We start from the raw sequence: 24,574 nt of genomic DNA on the forward strand, positions 1-24,574 counted from the left end.
CTTATCGTCTCTTCCGAAAAATATTATTCCCTTCAGTTTTACAGGGACTGGTTATCACGTATCATTTTAAAAATATGAACCTCGAGAGAATAATTGGCGTAAATGAGACCACATGGAATTAAATACAAACATAATATTTAATAATATACAAAAGTACAATAATATAATATACCAATCATTATATTGATTTGGAAAGCTTTACATCACAAAGTCCAACATATTATAGTTATATATATATATATAATTCGAATTAATTTCTGAGATTTTAACTTTACTGTACTATTATATTATACTGATACAATATTGAGATGAATATTAATTATTTCGAAGACATACTGATCATGACTTCATGGATTCAATGAGCGATTGAAGATGATCTACTTTGAAAATTTCCTGTAACAAATATTTTTCTCAAGCCTAGCAAACTTTAATTATTTTATTATACTTATTGAAAATTAACTATACCGTAGTACAAAAAAGTGTATATAAGATTTACGAAACTGCCTTAATTATTATTACAATCTTTCAAAGGATTCATAAATAGAAATCTTGTAAACTACAAACATCATAGAGTTCATACAAATTACTGACACCAATATTGATAGAGTGAAAATTTGTAGGTGCAAGCTAGGACTTTTAGAAAGTGAATCTATTTCTATGGGAATGAAATATATTTAAGAACCACTCTCGAATATTCTATTATTGGCGAATTAAAGAATACATTTTTCTATGGACTTTCCTGCTGTTATAATGTGGATAAATAGCTTTAAACTTCAAACACAAACCGGATGATCTGTGCATAGTATTGTATTCATCTTTATTTATTGAAAATTAAAACAAATTCGAGAAGCTAATTTTGGATTTATTCAAATATTGAGATCATTAATTGAAATGTTCAGTAAATTAATTCAATAGAATTTAGTTTACACACCAAACGAGTTCAGAGAGACCATAATATAAATTTACCAGAGTCCGTTAAGTACAACACGACAATCAAGACATATACTATCATATCCATCTCTTATCTGATGAGTTCTATGTTTGAGTTAAAGTTTCTTACAAATACTGCTATTTATTGTATTGGGAGATATTATAAACGTTTAGCACAACATCAAAGTTAAATGTCCTATGCTAGCCCCATATGGCATACTCGCATAATAATTATATTATCATGAAATATAAGAATATTACAAAAATTTGAATACATTAAAATTTGATACTATTCATTAGTAAGAGATTTTATTTTACATACATATAATTATTTATCAATGAATGGAAGATTCAATCCTTACTATTATTACTGCGTTTGGCAATTTAGGTATCCAAGCAATAGGAAATACAAAATGTTTAGGTTTCGAAGTTATAAAAAGTTTAAAGTGTATAGGATATAGATTGAAGGTATTTATCAAAATAGAAATAGTATAAGTTCTAGAAATGTATATTATCAATCTACCACAGTATATTGAATTTAGTAGATCACAATAATTGCAATTTGAAGAGTAGGATAAAATTCACCAGCACAAGTTATCAATAAAAAAAAAGAAATTTATTCTTTCTTATAGGATGAATAAATAAATTGATTCTCCAATCTGAATGTAAAAAATAAAAATAACTTTTTGAAAAATAATGTGAATCCGATAAACCTGTGCTGTGAATTTTGGAAAAACTTTAAAGAGTAGGCTACAGAAAAATATTTTTGAAAAAGTAATATTCAATGGGAGTTATCAAGTAACGAAAATGAAGATTTATCTCAATACGTCCAGTTAACAATACGTCAGTCTTCCAAAAAGAGCGATCTCATTCAATACGGTAGCAGGTAATACCATCTTCCTACATACACAGTAAAAATACAAAAAGGTTTGGTCATTCAATTCCGCCATTTTCTTTCACTTGATCTGATGATTTAAGAGGATAATGTTACAGTATTACCAAATTACAAGTTCAAGATTTGAAAGCCTTAAAAATCACAGAGCTATTAATAATAGTTGACAGAAATAATTAAATATTATAAATTAATCTTAGATTAGGTACTATTCTTTTGTCTAATAATAATTATGAATCTGAATAACTATACAAAGATTAGTTCAAACATTCATCAATTGAATTACTAACATTATTTAAATAGACAAGATAATAAATTTAAATCTATAATAGAAAATAGTCAACATTGTTGGTGATTATAATCATTTTTAGAATAATATTTCATGTAAAAAATTTGAATGAAGCAAAGTGGTGACAAGATTAATCATGTGGTAAAGTAAACTCAAAAATGATAGAATAAAGTCAATCGAATACAAAATAATAATAAATCACACTTGATAATGAAACTTCGCACAAAAGTGAGCTAGCTCTACTTCAGAGTTCTCCATGGTCCTAACTTGCTCATCCCCGACAGATGAGAAAATAGGTGAGTTTTGGATGGAGAAGTAGCCTTTTGTCACTTTGATAGGAAGTAATCTGGGCGGGCGATCGCAACCAATCAATTAATCGGAAACCAACGGCTTAATCGAGTTTGATGTGCGAGACAATGATTCCTTTCCGGCTCAACCACATCCTGCAAAATTACATTATTTCAATAGGGTTTATAATGACTTTGTAAGCATTTTTGTCACGTTTTAGTCAAAAATGTGTGATCATTTTTTTAAACAAGACCTACTGAGTACTTTTTACTATTTAACCCTACAGAGACACACTTACTTTATGCTAACACCGTAGACACACTGGGGTGTTGAAAACCCCAATATTCAAGTTTGCATTTTTCTTTGAAAAATATGAAAAAAAACAAGTACTTAGACCATACTTCATCATTTCTTAATCATTTTTGTTCCAAGTGCATACAGAAATCAAAAGTAAAGCACTGCTTATCAATATTTATACTAATTTTAGAAGTACGTATGTTCCGCCCAAGTGTTGGAGCTCCTAATCCGGTTTGAACGAATGGCTTGATCATTGCCAATGACAACTTCATCAAAAACTCACGTCTCTTCATTTTATTGTTTTGAATCTCAAGTTGTAGAGAATCATAGCATTCATTCCAATCTGATCCATCATCCCATACCACATTCGTAGGGACAATACAAGTAAATCTTTGTAATAAAAGTGTTTGATAACAGTCCTACGTGAAAGACACTCTGGGGTGTTAGACACCCCAAACGAAGAACAAGATGAGCTGGTGACCTTGTAGAATGCTATTACTGACTGGAAGTGGTGGAGAGTAGTTGACAATACTACAAACCTAGTTTAGACTGGGCATAAATTCCCATCAGTTTGATATTGTCAACTGCAGAACAGAAAAAAATCCCTGGGTTGTGAAACACCCCAGTGTGTCTCTTTAGGGTTAGACTGAAATCTTTCTCAGGTTTTTTGTTCATTTGTTTCCATTATAATGTAGTGTTAGTATGCAATGGGTCTGGTCTTGCAAGACCTGGCGATACATTGTCATTTGTGATAAAGAATCAATCAATAAATAAAAGGTTTCCACAATAGGACGTTGGAGTTTATCAATGTTCAATCCAAGCCCAATCTTGTCCTTTATTGAAATATTTGAATGAATTTCAAACCAAGCTTCTTCAATTTATTACTAGAATATATAATTTTACAAAAATTCAATTGAATGAATGAGGAAGATTTAATTTTATTACTGAAACATTTATTTTATAATACAGTGGATTTGAACTTTGTGGCTTGCATTGCTTGCTCATAGTATGTTTCTAGCTCACAAAATTAGAGACATTCAAACTAGGAGAGACTCTAAAGATAATTGAAATAGCTATCATTGTAGAGTCGTCGTAACCAACTTATTAATATTTACTTAGTTTCAACATAGAGAAACAATAGCGTAAGTAGATATCCCATGGTATAGGGCGTTTATGTTGCAACTTTTAATGTTAGCACAAGCCGATTACTGTTGATTATTGTCGATTTTTACTGTTTTGTTGGGATGAGAGTGTATGAACGGCATAATATGAGAGAGACTATGAGCGTCACACAGCTTCACAGGAAAAAACTGCGGGGACTATCGGCTTGAGATAACAGTAAAAGTTGCGACATAAACGTCCTACACCATGGGATATCTACTCAAGCTATTGTTTCTCTATGGTTTCAATTTGGTAATGCCAGTAATTCAAATTCAAATTCAAATTTATTTATTCCACACTCATAAATACATATACGTACATGAATCAAACAAATCTCAACATGACAATAAAATCCAACCAAAGTGTAATAATAATAAACGGTAAGTGAAAAAACCACTGGCATAAGATGACTCTTGTTCGCCTGTGGGAGAAGGAGATGAAATTATAATACGCTTAACCTGATTTAAATTGATTTAGCACAAAAGCAAATATTTTTACAGAATAGTAAATTATGAAACGAAGAATCGAAACAAAATTCACACCAAAAAAAATTAAAAAATTCTCTCGAGTATCTTAATATACTATATAACTATGGTACTCTCTTATTCATATAGTGATCCATAAATACAGTGTAAACAGGGTATATAGAACGCATTTCATGGTAAATGGGAAGAGGGAAAATCATAATATTCTTATAAAAACAAAAAAAATCACAAAATATTTAAATTGAAAATAAAAAATTCTGGCAAATCCAATCTCTTATGTTATTAGGGACAGTTTTGATACATGGAAATTCAATGAGATCTGAAGGTAATTTATTGATTATTTTTGGTGCTATAAATGTGCATAAATGTAATAAACAATTTAGTAAACAAATACTTAAATTTCCCAAATTATTTGCGAAATAGCAAGGAGAGGTTCGGACTTATGAAGAAGAACATTATTTGAAAATGATCAGTTATTTATTATTTTAATTGAGAAGTTGCTCAAGGCCCAATTCACACTGAAGTGACGTGGCGTGGCGGTGGCGGTGGCGCTGTCTTTTATAATTTCCATATAAACATATGGATCAATGCAAACAGAAGTGGCATGGGGAAACGCCACTCCAGTTTGCATTGGACTACATGTTTATAGGGGAGTGGCGTGGAAGTGGCAAAAATCAGTGCCACGCCAGAGCCACGTCACTTCAGTGTGAATTGGGCCTCAGACTTCCTTAATGATCGTTTTTAACATAGGTTATAGTTATGAGTCACTGTTCAACTGACATCCTATGACAATTGTAATAATCTATATATATAAAAGTGAAATGGCGCTCACTCACTGACTCACTCACTCGCAGAACTAAAAATCTACCGGACCAAAAACGTTCAAATTTGGTAGGTATGTTCAGCTGGCCCATTAGAGGCGCACTAAGAACGGATTTGGAAAAAATTATAAAGATACGCCCAAAATCTGCGTTTTCCAGCATTTTTTAGCGTTTTCTCAGCTTTATCGAGAACAAATGAACAGAAAATGTTCATATTTAGTACAGGAGCTCAGCTACAGTTTAATAATGTTGCGTTGGAATGAATTTACAATAACGTCAAAGATACGCCCAAAATTAGCGTTTTACAGCATTTTTTAGCGTTTTCCAGCATTTTTTAGCGTTTTCTCAGCTTTATCGAGAACAAATGAACAGAAAATGTTCATATTTAGTACAGAAGCTCAGCTAGAGTTTAATAATGTTGTGTTGGAATGAATTTGAAATAACGCCAAAGTTACGCCCAAAATTAGCGGTTTTTTAAAAAATTTGTCGAGCCCCCTGGCTAGACGGATATGGCAAGCGAAGCGAGCCAGGCGGCTAGTACAATAGTAAGACAAATAGAATAAAATTGGTGCTCATTAATAAAGAAATTACTTCGATTCGTATATTTTGAAAAGAATTGAATAGTTTAATAATCGATTCATGAAAATCGTATGATTCTATCATTGATGTCATCGTCCAGATACCTATCAATCAATCAATCATTTATTTCTTTCCAGAACATACATGAAAATGTACATGAAAAAGTCAAAAACTAAAAACTAACTTAAAGCTAAAGAGAAATTAGTGACTGTATAAAATTCATTTTTTTACAGTAAACTCGTTTATACTGTAGCATGCTAAATCCATCAAATATGCTCTCAGCAATTTCTTAAATTTTGATCTATCAGGTTCATGTCTTATGCAACCTGGGAGACAACCAATAAATTTTATTCCCATGTACGTTGGACTTTGTTTATATTTTTCCTTATTGTAAAATTATTTTTATTTCTTGTGTTGTAATTATGTATATCTACTTGCCGTGGAAATCTAGATTCGTTAGTTTTTATATATAATATTGTCCTATAAATGTACAGGCTGTACACCGTCATGAACTTTAACTTACTGAAGAATGGCTTGCATGATTGCTCTCTATCAAGATTTAGAATTATTCTTATTGCTTCTTTTTGTAATAGGAGTATTTTATTTGAGTTTGAGATGCTTGTTCCTCCATATATTTCAATTCCATATGAAATGTGGGAGTGGATCATTGCAAAGTACACTGCTTTTAACGTTTCTAAGTTGGAAATTTTTGCTAGTTTTCCTAGAGAAACATCTTCAATTGCCAGGCCCTAGAAAAGTTCAATCAAGTCTTCACTTACCCAACTCCCGTGCCCAAGATAAGCGAAATCACATTGGTCAAAAACAACGTATACAGGACTTCTTTCGAGAACAGACTGTTTTTGCCCACTTTAGCGTGTCTGATACTGTAGTTGATGGCCCGTTTTGGATGCTTGAATTTCCAGTCTCTGAAAAATCAAAGATATTTAATAAACGTAAGATCTAGAGATGGAAATTACTGAGATATTACTTAATTACTAAATTACTTATTGCAATTATTTAAATGCTAATGAATTAATAATTATTGAAAACCAAATTGAATGCTGTAAATCACCCCGAAGACTTCTGCTACTGCGAATATTGACAACAGCGTTTAATTTGGATTTTCGTTTAATAATAATTATTGGTTTATTGCTTTATTATACTGTCATGGATAGTGACAAGCACCATATCAACAATAGTCATACAATAAAGAGAAAACAACATATTGACACAAAACACAATAATTTTGTACATCACAACACAAATAACCTATATCTAAGACCATACAACATTTATAACTAATGCAACGTATTCAATGGTCGAAGATACTTCGCCACTCATAAAAACATTTCTCTAATAGCCAACATTTTAGATTAGTCTTAAAGGAGTTTAGGGTTTGGGCAGCTTTAATATTCTGGGGTAAACAGTTAAACACTTTTTTGCCAGTGTAATTTGGGTTGTGCTCATAAAACCCTGTCCTGTGCTGTTCAACTCTGACTAAGCCCCTGTATCTTGTATTGTGTTGATGAACATCCACACCTGTCAGCCAATCATATTTCATTTTATAAGCAAAGATTGCCAGATGGTACAAATAGAGACTAGGAACCGTCAAAATTCTATTATCTTTGAATAGCGATCTACATGAGAAACGGGGTGGCTTTTTAAATATGATTCTTAGGACTCTCTTTTGGGCACAGAAGATAGAGGCAGAGAATCTTGATCCTCCCCACAGCAATATCCCATAAGACAGTAATGACTCATAATATCCATAGTAAGCAGAGATCACTGCCTCATGAACTAATACCCTCCTGAGCCTGGACAATGCATACGCAGCTGAGTTTAATCTCCTAGAAAGAGATTGAACATGAGAGGACCATGTTAATCCCTGATCCACAGAAACCCCCAAAAAATCCGTTGCATCAGAGGGAAGTAGCCCTTTTGCCTCAACCTATTAATGTGAGATTATTAATTATTTATGCTATGACAAAAAAACAACACATATTGAACACATAAGTCTCAAATACCTGCATATTATACACTGTACTGTTCTATTTTCTTTGAGATCTTGTGTAGTGTTTGGCCAGGAGAACATAAGTTCGTGTAAACCGCCATTATTTGCTAGTCAATTATATAATAATTATATCATTATAATAATGATGATGATGAACAAATCAAGTGATGACGCACTATTGTATCGTATATTACTATGTTGATGAACAAGAGTTCGATACCGTATAATGATCAACTTTTAAACCTATAGGTGAAGTGAAAAAAAAATGATCAATTATTTATTATTATCCTATTATATTGAGCGAGCAGTTTCTGTATTTTATATATCTGGTTATATAATGTTTAACGGATCTCGAAAACGGCTCTAACGATTTTACGAAATTTGGAACATAGTAGGTTTATGACATAACGATTCGATTGCTCTAGGTCTCATCCTTGAGAAAACTCGCTGAACGACATTAAAAGGATAAAAATCACAGGATGAATAATTACTCATCCTTGGCTGAAACAGCTGTTGATAGAAAAAAAGTGAGTATGTGAAAAATAAAAATATCACATCCCCGAAATTCATAAGATGACGTATAGCCAGCTGTGGAATATAAACACGATCATTTTAGAGAATTGTGTTCTGTTTATCAACAAATAAAAATCTGGTGTGGCGCACTCACACAACTTTCCTTGCCGTTATGAAAATTTATCACCTGACGCTAGTGTACACGCGCATCTCAAGTTTACTATTCAAAGATCCAAGTCAGCTGGTGACAGGACAATAACGCTGGAGACACACGAAGTCTGCTATCTCTTCATAGTGAATGATTTAATAGAATAGTTGCCAACAGTTTGCAATTGAAATAATAACCTTTTCTCGAATATCGAGGTTATTTTAAATTTTAGGTGAAAATGTTATAAAACATAAATTGCAGAGATTTTCATGCTCGATCTGCTCCACTTAGAATTTTTTGATTAAATTGTATCTGAAGCCTGATAATTGGGAATCTAAAATCAAACTTTGCATAGATGGGGCGGAGCTCCTGAAATTTTTACAGATATGGGACTTGTGGTAACTTTAATCAAAATCGTTGGAGCCGTTTTCGAGAAAATCGCGAAAAACCCTGTTTTTTACAATATTTTCGCCATTTTAGCCGCCATCTTGAATCGCATTTGATCGAAATTGTTCGTGTCGGATCCTTATATTGTAAGGACCTTACGTTCCAAATTTCAAGTCATTCCGTTATTGGGAGATGAGATATCGTGTACACACACACACACACACACACACACACCACACACACACACAAACACACACACACACACACCACACACACACACACACACACACACACAAACACACACACACACACACACACAAACACACACACACACACACACACACACACACACACCACACACACACACACACACCAATCTTTTTCCATTCCTGAGATATCTGTCCCCAAAGTTGAAAAAATGAAATTTACGGCAAATTGAAAAAGAAAATTATTAGTATGTATAGTGTAAATTACTGATAAAATCACAGATGAAATGTTCTCTAACAAAACACCAAACTCAGAAAATAACCTCAATCACCTTGTTTGAAAACAATAACAGCTGATAATTTTGGAAATACCAGTGTTTACCAACTGTAAAAAAATTAGAAAGATAACCTATAATGAGGATGTACATATGTTGAATATTATTATGGAATTTTGAATCATGATAGTTCTTTTCCAGAAATTTGACATGTAATAGGTTTATAAAAATATTTCTAGTTGACATAGAGGAATAAATTTTACATCATTGTAAAGTGCGAATTTCAAACTATGATCTTTGCTAAAAAACCAAAAACCAAAACAAAAATTATTTTTGCTGTTTTGTCTTCCCTTAAATGCTAATGAATTATTAAAATTAAAATTGAATGCTGTAATTCACCCCGAAGACTTCTACTACTGGAAATATTGACAACTGCATTTAATTTGTATTTTCGTTTAATAATAATTATTAATGTGAGATCATTAATTATTTATGTTATGACAAAAAAACAACACATAAGTCTCAAATACCTGCATATTATACACTGTACTGTTCTATTTCCTTTGAGATCTTGTGTAGTGTTTGGTCAGGAGAACATAAGTTCGTGTAAACCGCCATTATTTGCTAGTCCATTTATATAATAATAATGATGATGAACAAATCAAGTGATGACGCACTATTGTATCTTATATAACTATGTTGATGAACAAGAGTTCGATACCGTATAATGATCAACTTTTAAACCTATAGGTGAAGTGAACAAAAAATGATCAATTATTTATTACTATCCTATTATATTAAGCGAGCAATTTCTGTATTTATATATCTGGTTATTCTTATATCTGGTTATTTATGTTTAACGGATCTCGAAAACGGCTCCAACGATTTTCACGAAATTTGGAACATAGTAGGTTTATGATATAAAGATTCGATTGCACTAGGTCTCATCCTTGGGAAAACTCGCTGAACGACATTAAAAGGGTAATTCGTCCTTGGCTGAAACAGCTGTTGATAGAAAAAAAGTGAGTATGTGAAAAATCAAAATATCGCATCCCCGAAATTCATAAGATGACGTATAGCCAGCCAGCTGTGGAATATAAACACGATCATTTTAGAGAATTGTGTTCTGTTCATCAATAAATAAAAATAACCAGCGAAGCTCGGTGCCTCGATATTAACAGGTTTAAAACAGAAGAAACCTGGATGTTCTGATCCGACAAGAATATTAATTTATTACTTACACAGTAATAACTTATTACTAATTTACTCAGTATCAAAACCCAGTTCTCAAGTATTTATTTAAAATGTGAGAGCATTGTTTCAGTGCAAAAATTGTACCTGCTTTAAAAATGATTCAAGCTGCTTAATTCAAAGATGTTGTAGATCTCCACAACAAGATTAATAAATATTGCCAAATTCTACTTGTGATTCTTTTTGTTACGGAAAATTGTTATTCGATGAGTACATAATATTGAAACAGAACTTTCAAAGATTATTTTGAACGTAATTGAATAATTATCATTGGATTGTCTGTATCCAGATTTCAAATTGTTTTTTTTAAATTGATTCTACAGCTTTTACAGATTTGACGTCTATTGAGATCAGACTCCCCATTTGGAATTCGATAATATTTTTAAGATCCACACATCTCATAATTATTTGTTGAACTGTGATAAAATTGTAAGTTTAAACATATTTTTTTTAATTGAACATACTTTGGTGGTAGCTGATCTGGTCGACTGCTCCAGTCCCAAATCCAGTCGGTATTTTTCTCTACATTCAAAAAATCACCTTCCTGTAACAAAAAATTACAATTATAATTAATTTCACAAGGGATTTGAGATTCAATTAATTATTCATACAACCATATTCCTTGACATCGATAAATCAACTTTTTTGAACCATGTAAACAACCATTATGATATTTTGAATGAAGAAGACTAAGAAATTGTCAAAAACCACAGATTTATTGATACTTTGAAAGAACGGTTTCGGTTATTACATCATTCTCAATCTCAGATAAACTGAGTTTATCAGAGTTTGACAATGGTGTAATAACCGAAAACGGTCTTTCTAAGTATCAATAAATCTGTGGTTTTTGACAATTTCTTAGTCTTCTTCATTCAATATGAATAATTACCACAATATCAACTTCTCAACTACACAAAAAGATTATCATATTTACTCATTTTTAAGGTAAGCATAGATAATCGCACTAAATTAATATTAATTACATTAATACTAATTACACATTATATTCAACTACATCAAGGCTGACTACTCAGGAGTGAAATCCATTCCTCATTTCACATTTCACCATTAAAAGTAAGTGCTTTTTAAATATTTACAAAGATACACAGTGTCTAAAATACAACAAAGTTATAATAAAGGTAGGGGAAAGATAGAACAACGTTGCCGATCCTCTGTCTTGTCAATGCCTTCCATAGACGATAGCTGATACAGGTTTATTGATGTAATATTAACTGTTCATTCTCGTTAAAAATAATCAATTTTTTTTATTAAACAAGAAATTATATTTTTCAATAATTTCATAATGAATTCTCATGACTAAGATGACATATTTTGTTGATTAATTATCAATTACAACGTTGCCGATCCTCTGTCTTGTCAATGCCTTCCATAGACGGTAGCTGATACAGATTTATTTATGTAATATTAACAGTTCATTCTCGTTTAAAATTATCATTTTTTTTATTAAACAAGAAATTATATTTTTCAATAATTTTATAATGAATTTTCATGATTAAGATGACATATTTTGTTGATTAATTATCAATTACAACGTTTCCGATCCTCTGTCTTGTCAATGCCTTCCATAGACGGTAGCTGATACAGATTTATTTATGTAATATTAACAGTTCATTCTCGTTTAAAATTATCATTTTTTTTATTAAACAAGAAATTATATTTTTCAATAATTTTATAATGAATTTTCATGATTAAGATGACATATTTTGTTGATTAATTATCAATTACAACGTTGCCGATCCTCTGTCTTGTCAATGCCTTCCATAGACGGTAGCTGATACAGATTTATTTATGTAATATTAACAGTTCATTCTCGTTTAAAATTATCATTTTTTTTATTAAACAAGAAATTATATTTTTCAATAATTTTATAATGAATTTTCATGATTAAGATGACATATTTTGTTGATTAATTATCAATTACAACGTTGCCGATCCTCTGTCTTGTCAATGCCTTCCATAGACGGTAGCTGATACAGGTTTATTGATGTAATATAGACTTTTCATTCTCGTTAAAAATAATCTTTTTTTTTTATTAAACAATAAATTATATTTTCAATAATTTTATAATGAACTTTCATTATTAAGATTACTTATTTTGTTGATTAATTGATCATTCTACATTGTTGAGAGCGATCTGGCAACATAGCAAAGCGAGAAAGAGATAGCACTATCCGCTTTTTTGAATGATAGACAAGGATAGCAATATCATTGCTGATCAAATACTGCCGTTATAACGTGAACCTAATTATAAATCAATTTTTAAGCCTCAATTATTATACTGAATGTGCTCTCAAATATTTATCTGCAGTGCATTCTCAATGGTATGACATTAATAAATAATGCATTCAGTTCAAGTGTTGATAATATGCTTATAAATAGTGGCAGAGATAAAAATACTACAGTCTTGTCAACAAATATTATGACAAATATCCAGTTACATATTACTCCAAAAGAGGGAGAATCTTTCTTGATATTGCGAACAAACACGAATGCTATGAGTGACAAATGAAGATAATGTTATCCCCCCCAACACACACAAAAACAACAACTGTTATTCAAATATTTGAAGTTTGAGCATTACTCATTTCATTACAGAAATAAATAGAAATCATGTTGCGTGACACTAGAGTTGACATGCTGTTAGCTGAGTACAGACAAGATTCAACTGTACCTTATTCACTATAAATATTGTGAGATACTGTTTTAACTATTTGTCAATAGTAGTCAAATGGTCGTTTTTCAGGAAACAGCGCCGAAAGGATTTTTCTCGACGGTTCTATATGTGTTTTGGGACGCTGAATTCGAATCTGAAATTTCCTGACATGCCAGAGGGCGGCTTCACCAACCAAAACCACCAAAAAACCCCAAAATTGCGGACTTTTTTCAATTTTCCCATTTTATCTCGTAAACCTCGAGTTTCTCAAGAAAAATCATTCTCGACAAAATTAAAGAGAATAAAATTTCCAATAAATTGAGTGGTAGCGCAGGATCCTACCATTTTTGGTTCCGGAGCTACGAATTTTCAAAAAAAGGGGTCTTTTCCAAGGGGTTTTCAAAATTATGCAAACCTACCACTTCTACCCTATACAACTTGGATATTTTTCTAGTAAAGATAAAAAACCACACATCACGTAAAAGAACAATTCATTATGAACAGGATTCCTTAGAAATTATGGGGGTGAGGGGGAATACACTCAAAAATAGAAAATCATGTCCTACAGCCAAAATACACATTTTTCATTATAATACCTTTTCAAGGCCTTCCTAACAAAAAAATACATATTTCGGCAGAAATCATCTCACGAGGGTTATTTTCTATGAGAATCACCCGTTAGAAACATTTAATTTCAGTATTTCGTAGTGGGGGTACGTCATAAGGATACGTCAAGGATCAAAACTTTAAACACTTATAACTTTTGACAGAATGATCAGATCTCCTCGTACTACAGTTCATTCTTCTCAGCTCGTCAAGGCGGTTCAAAATCATGTATCATAACTGAAATTTGATGAAAAAATTCCTCTTTTAGTGTATTTTAGCCCCTATTCAAATACACAGGAAAATGGACAATTTCTATAGTGTTTCAGATTCGAACTCAGCGCCCCAAAACACATATAGAACCGTCGAGAAAAATCCTTTCGGGGCTGTTTCCTGAAAAACGACCATTTGACTGGACTATTACATAATATCTTACCTTAGTGTTGTAATTGATATACACCCCTCTGAGACCATCTTCTAATTCTGTGTTTGGAGAATTTGGAGGCGATTTCGGACTGAAAATAAGAAATAAAAATGAGTAAAGAGTATAATAAATATCAAGAAGAGAAATAGAAGACAATATTTTGTATACTCTAATCCTATTATATTAAGCGAGCATTTTCTGTATTTATATACAGTCGAACCTCTGTATAACGAAGTCGATTATCCCGAGAAAAAATTCGCTGCAGAGAGGTTCGTTATTGAGAGGTTGTTCTGTCAAGGAAACTGCCAAGATCTTAAGGATATGGTAATATCGTATCACGGCGGTAAATAAATGAATATTGTACATAAAACATATAATCGGGAATGTAGGTAGGGTACCTCAATAATAATACTGAAATTTTAAAATGAAAAAAAAAAATGTTTTTTGAATATTTATAGAATGTAATAAGTAAGTAAACTCATCAATTTATTCCCATACAGCTTGATTTGTACTATTTGTAGAGTTTAATCAATGTATATACTCAGTACGGTACAGTAGCAATATTTTTCAACTTCATTCATAAAATATATTTTACTTATTTTTACACTACTATAAGAATAGTAGAATGAACATAACATACTGTAATTTTGTCAATAACTTCACTATAAATACTATAATAACTCAACTTTACTAATTCTAATGTTTCATTTGAAAAAGTGAGTAATTTTCAGTTTAATTTTGCATTTGAATAGAACATCATGTTCAATAAACAACTCACATTTATTTAATGTTGACTGGTACACTATTTTACAGTTTAAATCCTTGCCTAATATTTTTGAAAGCTTCTAAAACCTCTTGATCTGACGGATTCTTCTCCTAATGACAAAAAGCAAAAATGGGAAAGTCCAGTCGTTCACCTGCCTGGTCTAGGAATGACAAGTCCTTGAAATTCTATTTCAAGTAACTTGCATTCAATTTCCGACATGTGTTTCACCCTCTATTGACTGTCTATCTTCTTCCACTCTATCTTCTTCCTACCTGAATTGCCATTATTTTTAGTCTATTGACCTTTCTGCTGAAACTAAACAATTCCTTGAAAATGACCGTCTGCTTCCTATACACACTACATTTTGTATGTTGAAGTCTAGAGAAAACTTTGTTGTTGAGAGGTCCAAGTTCGTTAAATAGAGGTAAATAAGCAGCCAAAACTCCAAAATGTCATGGGACCAGGTAAAAATTCGTTGTGTAGAGGATTTCGTTAACTGGAGGTTCGTTATAGAGAGGTTCGACTGTATCTGGTTATTTTTATATCTGGTTTTACGGATCTCAAAAACTGATCTAAAGATTTTCACGAAATTTTGAACATAGTAGGTTTATGATATAAAGATTCAATTGCACTAGGTTTCATTCTTTGAAAAACTCGCTGAATGACATTAAAAGGATAATTCATCCTTGGAAAACAGATGATAATTTTGTCGTCTCTCGATAACAGAAGATGCTTGTGCCTAAGTGGAAGAGAGACAGAATTATTTCTAGCTGTGTAATCATAATCAATCAGCGAGAAATTTTATCTAGCTAGACAATTTAATCGATTTGATCAACATAATCTGATTTGTTGACGATAATCCTCCTAAACTAGAGTATATCATAATTTTCAAAGTTTATAAGTATTTGACAATATTTCAAGTGATTAGTGAGTGTTATTTTGTTATTCAATTTGGTTTGTATATAAAATAAATTTTTTGTTTTCAAATGTTTGAACCTGAATTCAAGTATATGGAACATAACCTACTTTCTGGACTATTTATAGTGTATAAATCAAAATTCGGGAAAGAAACAGTTTTGGGCTGTGCCTGTTAGTACTTCCCCAATTATTTTCAAGAATTGTGCTCGGTTTATCAAAAGTCAATAAATAAATAACGAGCAAAGCTCGGTTCCCGATATTAAATATTTATAATACTTATTTGAATAGGTCAGACGATACAAATAGGTGGAAAAAACACTTATAAACTTACATTATTTTCCGAAATGTTCGGTGACTGCATCACCTTTGTCAACGGTTGTTATTTAACCTATTTGAATTGTGTTGCCTATTCAAATTAGTATTATAAAACTGTAAAGTGTTTTCTGTTATGTGCTACTAATAAAATATATATTCACTCAATGATACACAATTCATAAAAAAGATTGGGGAAGGACCAACAGACACAGAACAAAACTGTTCCTTCCCCGAATTTTGATTCATACAAAAGTCCAAAAAGTAGGTTATTTTACATTTTCTTTTGAATTTGAGTTCAATATTATTTTATTTTTAGGGCTACTGAAACTATTGAGACACAATAAAAATTATCATGTACCCTTTTATTTTATCATACCACAAAAAGTTTCAACTCTTCAAGAGCTAATGAATTAATAATAATGATTAATGAAATGAAATGAAAAAAATCTTTATAAGGCAGAGTTAGGATTATTAATTCAATAGCATTTGAATAAATTGCAATATCTCAGTAATTTCCATCTTCAAGAGCCATTTTCAAGTGTAAATAAAATATTCTGATACATATTTTTATGCTACTTGTATCTGACAAACTTTTCAATTAATATTTCAAGGTTTGTTGTTTATCAGTGAATCATTCACCACAATCTCACTCTAATTGGGAACGAGATAGATGAAGAGAAATCTTGATCAAATCCTAAAATAAGCTTCGTTTCTAGCATGTAGTAGAATGAACTTGACTTTGTTTACAAAACAGCAACGTAGAAGACGATGGGAAAACCCATGAAAAGTTGAGTCGACACTGGCGGTATAAAGAATTCTGACTTCAATCAACACCTAAACAACTCCTCAAGAAATTCAAGCTTCTGCTCCTCATTGATAAATAAGAAAACAAGGGCATTTGTGTCAACTACCGTAGAAAGAATTGATGTTGAGAAGCACACTTTATTACCAAGTCAACAAGTAACACTGTCTCATTTCACCACCACCTTAAAAAATCAACAAACATCACTATCTCTTTCTACCTCTAAAATAAGAATATCATCAAGTAGCACTGTCTCTCTTCACCACAAACTTGAGAAAACCAACAAACACTACTATCTCTAAAAACACTTCACTTATACGGGCTACTTTTGTACAAATTAATAAAAACAATATAAAAACTTGTAGTACCTTTTATTATTAAAAATTTTAAAATATTTCAACTTTATTGAAGCTGATATTTTATAATATTTTTATATATTTTTTGTTGAAATATCATAGTTTTTAATAATAAAGGGCACTACAAGTTTTTATATTGTTTTTATTATTCACTATCTCTCTCTCACTATGTTTGATAGAGAGTTAGTGGGGAGGATATTTTTAATATTCTTTCCGAAGAATGAACATTGATATGTCCAAAGCTCCACCAATTTATGTAGATGCATAACAATATAATATCTATAGTTATTATATTACAAATTACTTTTTCATATCATATACAGTTCAATAATTATTTTCTTAGTCTATATTATGTAAATTCATCTATAATTTTACTGTATTGTAAGCTATTGTATATAAGTGTATAAGCCAGTATATTGTAATCTACATAAATAAAGTACTCAATCAATCAATCAATCAATCAATCAATCTACCTCTAAAATAGAAATATCAACAAGTATCACTGTCTCTTTTTAATCCAATCATAGAAAAACAAGCGACGTCTGAGATGGATACATTCATTTGGCATTACTAGCGTAGCTTCGCAGCACAAGTCTGATGAAACTGCCAATTGGAACAAAACAAAATACGTCTCACTGATAAATACACGCAAGCGAAGACACAGAAAACACATTCTAATATTGGATCAATTGAGATTAGACGGTTAGTCTAGTCAGTCGAATATAGTGAGCGATCATTGTCCAAAATAAATTACTTGCAAGGTTGAATTAAATCAAGCACTGGAAACTAAATACTAGTCACCAACACAGCAAAAAGTAGTATAGAAGTAATGAAATACTGGGATGTGGTCAGAATATCACTAATAATTTTAGTATCTCAAATAATTGAAATGAATAAACTTAGTGATATTTTCGAATACGTTCTTGTTCTGAATACGTTATTTTTTTAATTTGTTAACATTATAATGTAGTGTTAGTATGCAATGGGTCTTGCAAGACCTGGCAATACATTGTCATTTGTGATAAAGAATCAATCAATCAATAATATATTTATCAATAAATAATATTAATAATATATTTATCAATCAATAATAATATTTCTGACATCCTAGTGTTTTCATTATGTATAGATATCACAACATCTCCCCAACAACAGTATCTGAAGTAATACATGAGTGATAAATTGAAACCATAGATTAAAGAAATAATTTTCTTTAATAATAAGAAATAATTATTACTTTATGTTGAAACTTACATTAAATTCTACAATTGATGCCCTATTATATGGACTCAGCTTAAACTGATCCCAACGCATATAATTTGAGAAGAGTATGATTGAATTATTCACTTTTTAATAATTTGAGTAATTAGTGTACAGAAATCTCTTCAATTATTATAAATAATAATAATTAGTAATCAGTGGAAATACAGTTAGACATAAATAAAAGAAAGTCTTGAATAACTTGAAGTTTGAGCTTTATATAGACTGAGTTTTTGACTAAGTTCTTTTTTGACTAAGTTTTTGCTTTATATTTATTTGAGCTTTATATTGACTTTATTGTAAACTGACACTCCATCATGTTTAGTAGTATATTCCACTACAAATTGATATAATTGAATATAATATTTCATTTATCTTATCAATTAATATAAAGAATTTCCAAAATAAAGCATGTCCAAATAACCAACTCTTCACTCTCTCAATCCCTAATTAATTGAGTTTCAAACCAATAATATTTATAATAATAACCAATGTATAATATTTGGACAATTTGAAACTAAATTGGGAAATTGAAAAAGTTTTGGACAATAGCCTGTATTTTTTCTTTGATCGTTGTATTGTTTGCTAACCTAATAAATAAATAAGTAATCTTTGAAACAATATCAAGGCAATTGAAGAATTAACTGAATCAATAAGGACTGATTTAATAATATTGTAAGACACTATGACGTCACACAAAAGGAGACCTAGAGCAGTAGATTGAGTAGAATTTGATGAAGAGAAGTGGCAAATTAAAAAACTATGAGAATTGGAGATCAATTGTTAGTTTCACCTTTGAGTTATTTCATGCATGAATGTCAAGGTAAAATCATTTGTAAGTTAACCTTCCGGTAGTCGCGCCCTACTCAGTCACACGAGCAGTCGCGTGTTGTATTTTGTACAACATCCAATTTTCCAAGTGTTATGTACTCTGTTTACTGTCAAAACATATTAATTAATTGTATAATTATTTTTTCCATCTTCTTGGATTATTTTACGCCTATGAACATTTGGATGATTACCATTTCATAGCCCAATAAGGTACATCAAGCAAAGCCATCAATTCTGTGTTATTGGTTCGTTTACAGTCCCCATATCTTACAGTCTTTCCCTACGTTTACAGTCTTTCCCTATCTTATGCACTGTCGCGACTAAATGGCACCTAAAGACTGAACCATTGCTCGGTTGATACTGCAACTCAGTGGAGTGCGGGGGGGAATGTTAAGGAATGCATAGGTGACGAATTCACTGACACCACCCCATTCAATAGTTTTGTCTTGTGCAGCAAAAAACTGACACTGTTGGACTTTTTACAACAGCGCGACTGCCAGGTGGTTAAATATGACAATTGGTGAAACTAGAATTATGGTATACTTTTTTGAAATTAATAAAATAATAGATTAAAAATACAAAATATATTACTAGTTACGGTGATCCACACCATCTTCAGGTTTTTAAAAACTATAAGTTATATTTTGTATTTTGAATCTATTATTTTATTAATTTCAAAAATGGGTACTATAATTCTATTTTATAAATAAAAATAAATAACCCCGAATTCATACATTTTAAGAAGCTATGGTGAAGATATAATACATCTACAGTAGGGATGTACTTCACAAAAATGAATCGAATTTAAAATACTGTAATAATAAAATAATAATTTTAAAAAACTGGTGATAATTTAATACATTCTGTTTCTTATGCACTTCCGTAATGTTTGAGTGTGTAAAGCTGGCAACAATTGTTGGGTAAATAAGAATTTGAGTGTAGATGAAATAAAGTAGCCAATTAATGAGATGAAAATACACCTGAAAATAATAACCACGTCCACAGAGAATAGAATAGGATATCTTCATATTATTGTCTTGGTAAGAAGTTTTTCCAGATGAAGATATATTTATTTATTTACAATGCAAATGACACTAATGTAATAAAATTGAAAGATTAAATAATAAATATAAAATAATAATAAATATGTGTATACACATACACTTCTTTCACAAGTAATTTCACACAGGAACAAATTTTCATATATTCAAGCACAAAGCGTTTTATGGTATCATTAATTGGCTAGAAGTTAATGAACATTAACAGCGACGAAATAATTTATTAGGCCACCAGTTTATTACTGGTAGCACCTGCCGACAGATGTTTTTCCTATAGTGAGGTCCACGTTAAATTGGCAGTATTTGATCAACATTGGTGTTGCTATCCTTGTCTATCATTCGACGAAGCAGATTGCACTATCCTTTTCTAGCTCCGCAACGTTGCCAGTTCATTTTCTAACAACGTAAAGAAATAATTAATTCACAACATATTTAATCTCAATTATAAAAATCTGGTGTGGCGCACTCACACAACTTTCCTTGTCGTTATGAAAATTGATCACCTGACGCTAGTGTTCCCGCGCATCTCAAGTCTACTATTCAAAGATTTGAGCCAGCTGGTGACAGGGCAATAACGCTGGAGACACACATGAGGTCTGCTATCTCTTCATAGTGAATGATTTAATAGAATCAACAATAATTTGCAATTGAATAATCACATTTTCTCGAATTTAAAGCTTATTTTCAATTTTAGGTGAAAATGTTACTGGACATTAGGCTAATTGTAGATTTTTATGCTCAATCAACTCCACTTGATTTTTTTCGTTTCAATTGTATCTGAAGCCTGATAATTGGGAATCTATCTGCATTGATGGGGCGAAGCTCCTGAAATTTTTACAGATATGGGACTTGTGGCAGTTCATAGAGCTTATTGATGACTATTTTAGGTATGAATTTGATCAAAATCGTTGGAGCCGTTTTCGAGAAAATTGCAAAAAACCCTGTTTTTGACAACATTTTCGCCACTTTAGCCGCCATTTTGAATTGCATCAGATCGAAATTGTTCGTGTCGGATACTTAAATCGTAAGGACCTTAAGTTCCAAATTTCAAGTCATTCCGTTAATTGGGAGATGAGATATCGTGTACACAAACGCACATACACTCATACAGACACACACATACAGACCAATACCCAAAAACCACTTTTTCGGACTCAGGGGACCTTGAAACGTATAGAAATTTAGAAATTGGGGTACCTTAATTTTTTCGGAAAGCAATACTTTCCTTACCTATGGTAATAGGGCAAGGAAAGTAAAAATTCATTACTAGGTAATATAAAGATATATTTTCTTGACGGATAAATATAATCGATTATTTTAAAAAAGAATGAAAATTTGATACTACATCAGATATACCGGTATCAGATAGCCTCTATAAAAGGCAGTGGCAAAGAGAATCGACAACGCTGCTCTCCTATCCTCCACTGCCATCATAGCAAAGACCCTCACTATAACACAGTTTGTTGTAGTTTAGTAGGTATGTATTCATCTAAATACCGTGGTTCAACAGCTATATTGAGGTCCAGTGAGGTCCACGTTATAATGGCAGTGGAGAAAGATAGGAGAGCAACGTTGCCGATTCTTTTTGCTTTGCCAATGCCTTCTCTCTATGGACGGTAGCTGATAAACCTACAGGTTTATTGATGCAATATTAACGATTCATTCTCGTTTAAAATAATCAATTTAGTCTTTATTAAGCAAGAAATTATATTTCTCAATAATTTCATAATGAATATTCTCAAAATCAAGATAAAATATTTTGTTAACTAATTATTAATTCTATATTGTTAAAAGACGATCTGGCAGAAAGAGATAGCGCTATCCGCTTTGTTGCATGATAGACAAGGAAAGCTATACCATTACTATCAAACACTGCCATTATAACGTGGACCTCACTATAGCTTTAATATTCCCTCAATATTTCCAGACAAAACACCTATATAAAGTAATATTTTCCCATGAAGCTATAGTCTACTGTCCTCTAAAATCTATAGTAAATTCCATAACATATTTGATTAGTGAATGTATTCTTTATTTCAAGAGAAATGTCATGATAGACAAGGATAGCAATACAATTGCTAATCTAACACTGCCATTATAACGTGGACCTCACCTACAGAAACATTCATTCACTTCAAACTACTGTATTAGCATTTCTTATCAATATTTAAAATTCTAAATATATTAATCTATCTAAATTTAAAATTGTTTGTTTTATTCAGATTTGTATATTCAGATTGATGATTTAGTGTAGTAATTGAAATGGACATAACCTACACTATCGGGGCACCGAGCTTCGCTCGTTATTTATTTATTGACTTTTGATAGACCGAACACAATTCTTTAAAATGATTGGGGAAGTACTAACAGGCACAGCCCAAAATTGTTTATTTCCCGAATTTTGATTTATACACTATAAATAGTCCAGAAAGTAGGTTATGTTCCACACACTTGAATTCAAGTTCAATTTTCTGATCAAACATTTGAAAACAAAAAAAAATAATTTAGATTATATAAAAACCAAATTGAATAACAAAATAACACTCACTAATCACTTGAAATTGTCAAATAATGATCAACTTTGAAAATTATGATATACTCTAGTTTAGGAGGATTATCATATTGTCATGTCAACAAATCAGATTATGTTGATCAAATCGATTAAATTGTCTAGCTAGATAAAATATCTCGCTGATTGATTATGATTACACAGCTGGAAATAATTCATTCTCTCTCCCACACAGGCACACGCATCTTCTGTGACGACGAAATTATCATCTGTTTTCCAAGGATGAATATCCTTGTCGTTCAGCGAGTTCTCCAGAGAATGAGACCTAGTGCAATCGAATCTTTATATCATAAACCGACTATGTTCCAAATTTCGTGAGAATCGTTAGAGCCGATTTCGAGATCCGTAAAACATAAATAACCAGATATAAAAATAACCAGATATATAAATATAGAAATTGCTCGCTTAATATAATAGGATAATAGTTGGACAATTTGAGACAAAATTAGGAAATTGGAGAAGTTTTGGGCAATAGTCTGTCTTTTATTTTCCGAATATTGTATTGTTTGCTCTATCCAATAAATAGATAAATGAATAAATGAGACAAAATTAGGAAATTGGAGAAGTTTTGGGCAATAGTCTGTCTTTTATTTTCCGAATATTGTATTGTTTGCTCTATCCAATAAATAGATAAATGAATAAATGAGACAAAATTAGGAAATTGGAGAAGTTTTGGGCAATAGTCTGTCTTTTATTTTCCGAATATTGTATTGTTTGCTCTATCCAATAAATAGATAAATGAATAAATGAGACAAAATTAGGAAATTGGAGAAGTTTTGGGCAATAGTCTGTCTTTTATTTTCCGAATATTGTATTGTTTGCTCTATCCAATAAATAGATAAATGAATAAATGAGACAAAATTAGGAAATTGGAGAAGTTTTGGGCAATAGTCTGTCTTTTATTTTCCGAATATTGTATTGTTTGCTCTATCCAATAAATAGATAAATGAATAAATGAATAAATGAATAAATGAATAAATGAATAAATGAATAAATGAATAAATGAATAAATGAATAAATGAATAAAGAATAAATGAATAAATGAATAAATGAATAAATGAATAAATGAATAAATGAATAATGAATAAATGAATAATGAATAAATGAATAAATGAATAAATGAATAAATGAATAAATGAATAAATGAATAAATGAATAATGAATAATGAATAAATGAATAAATGATAAATGAATAATGAATAAATGAATAATGAATAAATGAATAAATGATAAATGAATAAATGAATAATGAATAAATGAATAAATGAAAATGAATAAATGAATAAATGAATAAATGAATAAATGAATAAATGAATAAATGAATAAATGAATAAATGAATAAATGAATAATGAATAAATGAATAAATAAATAAATAAATAATAAATAAATAAATTAATTAATTAAATAAATAAATAAATAGATGAATAAATAAATAAATATTTTCCAACTATTGCAGTACTCCTT

General features: G+C 30.9%; 1 protein-coding gene across 2 annotated transcripts in view; it reads right to left on the reverse strand.

Annotated features, from left to right (window-relative positions):
* Window positions 1–557: 557 nt before the first annotated feature.
* The window catches only part of LOC111056325 (BCL2/adenovirus E1B 19 kDa protein-interacting protein 3), a 79,871-nt gene continuing 55,854 nt past the window's right edge, over window positions 558–24,574 (reverse strand). For both annotated transcript variants that reach the window (XM_039426536.1, XM_039426535.1), the window contains 4 exons: window positions 14,247–14,325; window positions 10,998–11,077; window positions 6,522–6,668; window positions 558–2,554 (listed from right to left, as the gene is read on the reverse strand). In XM_039426536.1, coding sequence (XP_039282470.1) covers window positions 2,503–2,554; window positions 6,522–6,668; window positions 10,998–11,077; window positions 14,247–14,325 — 358 coding nt within the window. In that variant the 3' untranslated portion in view covers window positions 558–2,502. The remainder of the gene's footprint in view (window positions 2,555–6,521; window positions 6,669–10,997; window positions 11,078–14,246; window positions 14,326–24,574) is intronic.

This window comes from Nilaparvata lugens, chromosome 4, assembly GCF_014356525.2.
Source record: "Nilaparvata lugens isolate BPH chromosome 4, ASM1435652v1, whole genome shotgun sequence".
Lineage (NCBI taxonomy): Eukaryota > Metazoa > Arthropoda > Insecta > Hemiptera > Delphacidae > Nilaparvata > Nilaparvata lugens.